Source organism: Pagrus pagrus (assembly GCF_965226575.1).
Source record: "Pagrus pagrus genome assembly, chromosome: 1".
NCBI lineage: Eukaryota > Metazoa > Chordata > Actinopteri > Spariformes > Sparidae > Pagrus > Pagrus pagrus.
In genome coordinates this window covers 18,889,393-18,898,617 of record NC_140185.1, presented here as the reverse complement: position 1 = coordinate 18,898,617, position 9,225 = coordinate 18,889,393, and the positions used below count along the sequence as shown (strand labels likewise).

General features: G+C 42.0%; 1 protein-coding gene across 1 annotated transcript; it reads left to right on the top strand.

The window, feature by feature from the left end:
* The first annotated feature begins 26 nt into the window (after positions 1–26).
* Positions 27–7,826, top strand: adprhl1 (ADP-ribosylhydrolase like 1). The gene is made up of 7 exons (XM_084359334.1): positions 27–2,155; positions 3,790–3,954; positions 5,257–5,382; positions 5,502–5,642; positions 5,819–5,946; positions 6,139–6,271; positions 6,361–7,826. Exons 1-7 carry the CDS (start codon positions 1,942–1,944, stop codon positions 6,528–6,530), a joined length of 1,077 nt encoding a protein of 358 aa, XP_084215460.1. The 5' UTR covers positions 27–1,941; the 3' UTR covers positions 6,531–7,826.
* Positions 7,827–9,225: the final 1,399 nt, after the last annotated feature.

Below are 9,225 nucleotides of genomic sequence, written 5' to 3'. Positions count from 1 at the left end.
GAAAATGTAATTAACTGAGCCATTATGTTTTCAAGGTTAGGAATATGCTTGAATCCCAATATACTCCGTGAAAAATGCTTAATTTTTCAACATATTCAGGTGTAACATCTCCACAGTAAGCTAAAAATATTTTGATCAAAACACACTTGATATGAACTACTGGTTAAAAAAAAGAAAAAAACAGTTTTGAGTATACAGGACTACTGTAAAAACACTTCTTGCAATTGCATTCATAACATTTTAGATTTAATCACAAAGGCTTCAAGAGTCTGGAACATTTGGGTTTAGGTACCTTGAAAGTGCTTGAATTTTACTCAGAATTTTTTTTTTTTTTTTTTTAATTCAAGAACTTCGACTACATACAAAAACTATTGAAAAGATATTGAATGCTGATCAGTAGGATTGTTTTGTGCTAAAATCAGTCTCCTAAATATGTTTATGCCTCTGCACCAGCAATAGCCAAGGCTGTAGGCATTATGCTTTCAGGTTGTCCGTCCATATGTCCTTCCATCCCATTCGTGTGAATGAGATATCTCAAGAACACCTTGGGGAATTGCTGCAAATTTGTCACAATAGTCCTCACAAAACCCATTTTTAGTCATTCCTCAAAAATGCATAAAATTACAACAAAATTTTACACAAATATCTAATCGGATAAAATGATTAAGTGATGACATTTGATATCCAAAAAAAAGTTCAACTTCTCTGTGACACGTTCTGCGAAAAATGTTCTGGCCAGTATTCAACAGCGACTTGACAGGTGCGCAGAGACATACAACCGCTAGGCAGTAATTCTCATTGTAAAGTCATTATAAATCACAACATGGCAAAAGTTTGCAAAATTGTAGCGAAAACATACAAGTTCAAACCAAAACAAGAACTTCAGCTATTGTTTTTAGTTTTTATTCAAAACTTCCTTTGAATAATAGATTTGGATTGGATGACTTTATTGTGTAAAACTACTACCACTAAAATTCTGAAAAGATAATTTTGAGTTCAGGCTTTTGTCTAATGATGTTGTGCCAAACTTATTGACTTTAGAGAAATGCAAACTAAACGGTAGTAGTGGTGAATGGAACAAAAATATCTCCATATTCTGCTGCGTATGTGTTTGACAGTGTGTGTAAAATGTCAGCTTGGTAACAGTTGTCCCTTATCAGGTTGCATTCCTGCTGCATCTCATCATCATCACTGGCTCTCCTGGTAAAGCTTTGTCTGCTGTCACTCTGAGTATGACCGGGGCTACATTCACCAACAGATACATGAGAAAAATGAAAGACATAAAAGGTTGTGAATAACAGGTTTGTTTAAGGGGGTAAAGTTGAGGTATTGGGTGAAGATGACGATCAGAGAAACCCTGCCAGGCTGTGCTGGAGGGGGATCATCAGTTTGGATGATGCTCCATTCTTATCCCACTCCCATGGGGCGGGTGGGATATCAACAAGGTCCAGCACCAGCTGACATGCTTCTAGCCCAGCAGCACATTAGCATCTCTTCCAGCGCGTCCAGCCCCCATTACCACTCCACACCCAGCCGTCCAGCTCTTAGGCTTTGGAGCCGTGGGGATTGCCTTTTTAGGAGACACCTGATCACAGCTGAACTCGCCAACGCCGCCCAACACAAAGAAACTGGCTGATAGTGTGATGCTTTTGTGTGTGTGTGCACCAACTCTTGGTACTGAGACACAACTGATGAGACACTAGAAGAGAGCTTTGGGTGGGAAAGTGTAGCAGAGACAGAGGTTGGTGGTTCCACCGATGAGGCCGTTTTAAATTCTTCAAGATGTTTTGGGACGAGGCAGTTTGTACTTTTTTCCATTGTTGAGGTGGTGATGAAGACCTGCAGCTGAAGGAGATCAGCCATCTAAATCCCAGGAGAGGTGTGACTGCCTCAGTAAAAAGATCTTTTTTTCGTGAGCCAGCGTGAGCAGAGCCCAGCATCATGGAGAAATTCAAGGCAGCCATGGTTCTTGGTGCTGCTGGTGATGCTTTGGGCTACAGAAAGGGCCGTTGGGAAAGCTGCACCTCCGGCAAGAAGATCCAAGAGGAACTGGCCTCTCTGGGGGGACTGGGGGCCTTGAAACTGGAACCTGATAACTGGCCCCTGAGTGATGCTACGCTGATGCACTTGACCACAGCAGAGGCGCTAGTAACAGGTAGGTTTAGGGTTGATATCAAGAAGAATGACAAGAGGATTTATGATTGTCTAAGAGGAGGATTAGAGCAGAAATCATACACACTAATTTGCTTCTTTCTCATACTGTAAAATATCAAATCAGTATTTGACATGTATCTTACTGACATGTATATCTTACCTCCCATAAAACTTTCTCTCTCTATCTGTTTATTAATATATAGACACATCAGACCTGTCCATCCTGGCTTTTGCTCTTTCTACATTTAGAAGGACCAGAATAGCTTCTTCTATACAGTCAATGGCAGCTGTTAATCACTTCCTGGCACACCATCTGTAAATGACATACCATAATCCATCCTTGCAACCGGTCATCAAAGACAAAACCTCAGTAGGAACCTTACTACGAATGCTGCCACTCAAATGCCATCTCAAGCTCCCTGCGGGGTGGTCAGGAGTTGTCAGGACAGAAAAGTCCAAAATAGATTACTTTGGAAAAGCTGATCCTCGGCTTTCCTTCACTTGAACAATGGACTCATGCGTAATCTGCGGGTATCATGTTTGGCTGCAGATGCGGTTCAAAGCCAATGACAGCAGTCCTGTGAAATGGTGATGACATCTTTTGAGATTAGGAAGCCCCATTTAGCCACAATGCCCGCTCACTAATACACATGCACAAACCGGCTCCTCCGGTTAAAAGGCATTTCTAATGGCCCAGTTATTAGTCTTTAAAAGTGGTTTATTCAGTGTTTTATACAGTACATTCTTATCAGAAGCAGAGGTTAAATAACTCAAATTAAACCAGAAAGACCAAATCACTATTTTCTTTACTTCTTTCATAGTCCACAAAACATTTCTGGAGTTTCACGGCAAAACAGAGCTGCAGCATTCTCCTAAACAACTGAAGTAGCTGGGGATTTGTTTTAAAATGTGGAAAAAAACAACTACAAGAAAAATTAATTCAATTGATTGATTGATCCAAAACCGATTTGAAAAGACGTTATTTACATCCTCAACGCACAGTTGCGCTCATACACAAACTTCAGACGGTGTGCATGCTAATGCTTTTAGCTTAGCACCTTACACTGAAGACTTCTTCTTAAAAAACTTGTCTGGGCTTAATCCCAAATTTATTCAAAAAGATGTTACTTACACCCTTTTTTAAGATGTAATTTTCTCTGTAGTCGCTAAGATAGAAGCACTAGGGTACACCCCGTCTGAAGTGGGGGCACGAGCAGGACCACATGTCGAGGGTTTTATAAGACATCGTTTCAAATCTATCCTCCTGCCTCCTCTGTGTAACACAATCTCAGTCCAGTCATGAGGGTTCCTGTCTTTCATCGAAGTCCTACACCACTAAATCAGAGGTGATGCTTCTTTGTCACCAGTCTGTCTCCCTCACACATGCAGAACGCACATAAACAAATTCTAGCAGGATGGCTGTGGGCTCAGCTCGAGGATCCCAGTTGACCCCTGGTTGTGTGGAAGTGACTCCACTCGCTCCACTGGCATGCTGGTCCTAATCTGTGGTGTGGCAGGCTGAGGCTAAACTTAGCCCGTTGCAGCACCACTCATCTCGCCTTGCATGCCAGTCATGAATGACTCTCAGTCCCTGTGTGTGTGTGTGTGTGTGTGTGTGTGTGTGTGTGTGTGCAGATTACTGGTGTCTGGAGGACCTGTACCGGGAGCTGGTGCGTCTCTATGTTGAAGCCATGGTGTCTCTTAAGGGCAGAGCCCCCGATCCTGCCACAGTGGAGGGCTGTGCTCACCTCAAACCTAACAACTTCCTGCTCGCCTGGCATACACCCTTCAATGAAAAAGGCTGGTGGAGATTTCAGATATTTCTTATTATTTAATGAGTCCAACATACTTGCATTCAGTGGTGGAAGAAGTATTCAGATCCTTTACTTAAGTAAAGTACTGATACCGCACTGTGAAAATACTCAGAAGTAAAAGTTACTGTATTCAAAACCTGAAGTTAAAGTATTACCAGCAGAATGTACTTAAAATATGAAAAGTAAAGATACTCACTTGCAGCAAAATTGTCCCTGTCAGTTTTTTTACGATTATATCTGATGTTTTTGGATTCATATCACAGCTTCATTAAAGGATAAATTCACCCAATAATGAAAATTAAGTCTGTATCCGCTCACCTTGGTGCTGGTGGAATGTTGGGTGAAGTTTCTTAGTCCACAAAACATTTCTGGAGCTTCGAAGCAAAACAGCGTTGCTGCATTCTCCTAAATAACTGAAGTAGATGGGGACTTTCAAAATGTAAGAAAAACAACTAAAAGAACACATAAAATGGCTCCATACAGCCTGTCCAAGTCTCTGGAAGTCCTGAGATCCCAAATTGATTTGAAAAGATGTTTTTTTACACCCTCAATGCATGGTCAGGCTCGTATACCCACTTCAGACAGGGTGTGAGACAACGCTTTTAGCTTAGCAGCTACAGTGAAGATTTCAGCTTTTAAAAGGGTCCAAATAACATCTTTTCAAAACAATTTGGGAATGCTGAGACTGTATGGAGCCATTTTATTATTTAGCTGTTTTGCTGTGAAGCTACAGAAATGTTTTGTGGACTGCAAAACTTCAACCTGACTCTCCAACCGCATGAGGGTGGGAAGTTAATGATAATTTTCCTTTTTGGGTGAATTTATCTTTTAATGTGTATGTTGCACTTTACTGCCTTATATATTTAAGGTTGAGCTCATTTTAACTACTTTAAATACTGTTAAATACTACAACAATACACAGTCTATAAGGTCATCATACAGCTGTAGTGTTGCTGTCCTGTGAGAACCACAAGTCTCCAAAAAGTCTCATTTTCAGCTTTATGATTATGCATTTTCCAGATAATCCAAGAGAGTTTTGAAAGGATTCATTTAACTAAAGTAGGAGAATGTTCTCAGCACATAAACAATAAATCCTGCATTTTCACCTGACAGAAAGGGTATTAAAAACTATAATCAGAAGAGTAACAAGTACCTAAAGCCGTTAGATAAATGTAGTGAAGTAATAAGTAAATATTTGCCTTGAGAACAAGTATTAAGTAGCATAAAATGGAAATACTCAAGTTGAGTACAAATACCTTGAATGAAGTCTATATGTATCTGTGTGCAGGATCTGGGTTTGGAGCAGCTGCCAAGGCCATGTGTGTGGGGATGAGATACTGGCAGCCTGAGAGACTTGACAACCTGGTGGAGGTCAGCATCGAGATCGGCAGAATGACCCACAACCACCCCACAGGTGACAATGTTGGCACCTTCTAACCGATTCAAACAAATCTGTCAGCTACAGGCTGCTGATGAACTGTTAAGCATCTCTAATTGCTCAGTCGTGACTTGTGGTGTCACTCTTGGCTTCAGGCTTCCTCGGCTCCCTGACAACAGCACTGTTTGCATCTTACGCCATCCAGGGGAAACCACTTGTGACTTGGGGCCGTGAGCTCATGAAGGTCATCCCTCGGGCGGAGGAGTACTGCAGGAAGACCATACGACACATGGCAGGTAAGACTGCGTTTTCTGTGTGCAAGAGTCACATCATTACATCAGAGAGTATTATTGGTATGTGATTCCCAGTATATACAGTCATTTTCTGAGTTTGGTATGCATGCATGGGTGTCTGGGAGAGCATGACTGTCAGCTGATACCAGTAATCTGTGTGATTATGCATTCCTATGCAGAGTATCAGGAACACTGGTTCTACTTTGAGGCCAAGTGGCAGTTTTACCTGGAAGAGAGAGAGATAGAGAAGGAGGGACAGAACAAAACTTCGCTCCCTGATCGCTATGATGCAGAGGAGACAGACAAGGTAAATCCTTTTTCAATGACGCCCCAATTACAATACAAACAAAAAGTTGTCTAGTGCAAGTTTACGAAGACACAAAAGATGTCCAGGTAGTTCGCCAATAAGTGCTTTGTTGTTAAACACATAAAAAACAAGTGTACCTTCAGGTTTATATGTTGACAGAACTCCAGTGTGCTGCTGTCCTCCACCATACAGATGTATAAGCGCTGGAGCTCAGAGGGCCGCGCAGGCCGGAGAGGTCATGATGCCCCCATGATAGCCTACGATGCTCTTCTAGGGGCAGGAAGTGACTGGGCTGAACTGTGTAAACGAGCCATGTTCCATGGAGGTGAGGACCTCCTGCAAGGCATATTTAAACACAGACAGAGAAAACAGTCTGCTCATGATGACTTGTGTGAAAATGCTCTGTTTTAATAGGTGAGAGCGAAGCCACAGGCCTGATTGCGGGTTGTCTATATGGACTCCTGCATGGTCTCAACCACGTTCCTTCAAGCCTGTACCAGGATTTGGACAAAAGAGAACGTCTGGAGGAGCTGGGAGAAGCACTTCACAAGGCAGCATCTGCAGAGAAGATCATAGACAAGTAATCCTGCTGTTCACTGGCCTGAACCCTACTGGCTATCAGAGGAACTGCACATGACTGTAAAACTGCTTCTCTTCATCCCAGACTAGCCTCTAGTCCTCAGTGGTAGTATCTCAGTAGTCTTGAGAGGAGTCCTGTCCTCTCCTCATCTCGATTGTGCTATACACAGATCTGTCACTAACTGTCAATGTAAGTGTGAGGTGGAGGAACATCAAAAAGGAGGCCTTTTAGAGTACTTATACATTTCTTGTTCTGTTGATGGCAGGGAGGAGTTACTCTTGGGCCTTTATAACTTTTATTTTAACTCAGACTAGTAAGCTACTTAACTTCTTTAAATCAACAAACAAAAGATGATTAGCTTCTGCTGACATTTTCCTTTTCTACTGCTAACCTGCATTAATACGAAGCACATTGCTATGTGTTGAAGGGAGTATCTAATTCATCAAGATCAGCAAAACTTTATGCATAAAGCCTGTCAGATTTAAGTTCTGATGTCTTCACAGTGAGCTTCAGTAGTTTTTAATCCAGATCTTCTTGGCTTTTCTTAATGCATGTAACATGTTCTGTTAACTTAGAGATGATTTTAACTTTTATGCATAACATTATTGAATTTAGAATAGTAAGCATTTATACTGTGATCAGTCATTATATGCACTGTGATGCTACATTGTGAAAGCAGTATTAAATGGTGAAGATTAATATGACTTGAAGATTAAAATGGACTTATATACAACACGCATGAAGTGCCTGTCTCTTTATCTTAACTATAGCTTTTATTCTGATAGACAGCTTGTTTCTTTTCTTGCCAGATTTACTCTTCTTTGCTACACAACCCTCCTCTACAATCCCCTGAACTAATCACCTGTAACAAGTTTGCACTGCAAGAACACTTCACTTCAAGTCAGGAAATTCTTTCTCTTCTACTTTCCGGTACTTCTCTTTAGGTACATGTTATTGTAGTAAGTAAAAGAGACTCTAAACCCTTGCGGACTTACTGGGAACACGCCTCAAAGTCTGTGGGACTGTGGGTGTGGACATTGGGATTGGGCCACTCTGAAAGGCCAAATTGTCCATGCTCCAAAAACTAAACCCTCTCCAGTTCAGTGATGCTCTTTTCTTGGGGTAAAAGAGATTTAAAGCCAACCTTAAAGGCAAATTCACATATCTATCATTTAATGGGTGTGTTTAAGTAAGAGTTCACAATAGTGCCATAAATTAAAAAAATAAATAAGAGAGAGAGAGAATTGCAAAATTGAAAATTTAGACTCATCTTTCAAAACTGGTAAGATAGTGAGGTGCCGGTTCCTATACAGTTAGCCTACTTTAGACTGTTCTTATCCTTTCCAACAGTATAGTGTTGTGTTTACTAGGCCTACTGTATCTATCTTCCTGCTGGTGCAAGAGCAAACCACCCATTTTGTACAATGTTTAGTCTGTTAGAAGTCTGAGTGGGAATGTAATTTCAAGTGCTGCCCACACATGTCGACCACCAAAAATACTGCACATTTTCTACCTGTGGGAAACAGTTACAGTGATGACACCAATTGTAATTGTGACCATCGATTCTGACATATAATCACATGATCTTCTCACAGTTATGCACCCAGCACTGCCCCTACTATCACGCAATAGTAATTTGCTGTCAATATCCGTAACTATTTAGGTATGCTTGGCTGCAGATGGCAACAGGGAATAAGTCTTACATGTCCTCTATTCTCCATAGACCAGATTCTCGGAAAGCCAGTATCACCCCTGATGCCGGTATGTTGAGGAAGTTGGTTAGAGACCGCAACTGTCGGCCTGTGCTCCGAGGGATTCTGGAGAGTCTCCTGCATTACCTCACACAGAATCTGCCCAAGTGGACCACCAGAATTGGACACCCGGACAAGCCAGGGTCAGAGATTGTAGTTGAAAGAAACACAAATTGGCCTGACCAGAGAATTGAGGCCTCAATCAATCAGACTCAGACAAGTTGCACTGTTTCTCAGCACCCTGAAGAGCATGAAACAAAACAGATAAAGACTGCTGAGAGCAGTTCAAAGACCCCTGAGAAATGCTGGTCGGATCCACAAAAAGACAAGCCAAGAGATCAAAGAGCAGGAGACTTAATACGCCGACGTCTTACCACATTCCAGCTCCTCCAATCCAAATTCATACGGTCCACACCTAAACCTCCCATGACCCACCAAAGGGAGGTAGGAACTCTGTCCTGCAGCAGAGGAGTGGCCGGTAATGTGAAACACTGCCAAGACAATGAGCATTACATGCACAAGAAGGAACGGACTAGAACAGAACAAGGTCTGAAGAGGGGAGGCAGTGTGAAAGATATGATAGCCAAGTTTGCCACGGCTGAGCAGAAGGAGAAGGGAGAGAAAGAGCCAATCAAACCACGACTCATCGGAAGAGGGATCCTTCTATCCTCCTTGATGGAGAGGTTTGAGACGGTGGCCACTGTTTGTAAGGGAAGTAACTTGAAATGTTCACATGAAAGGCCTTCTGAAGGAGTCAAGGCGACAAGTAATGTAAAACAGAAGGTAGCTTGTCACGAAAGGAGGCGCCGAGAGACCGTGGATCAGACTGTTCACAAACAAACGGATAGTAAATCTGTTGTGCAGCAGCTGAGAGCAAATCAAACTACAAACAAGCAAGAACAAAGACCACAGCAGGTAAAAGTAAACTCAAACCTGGAAGAAAAAAAG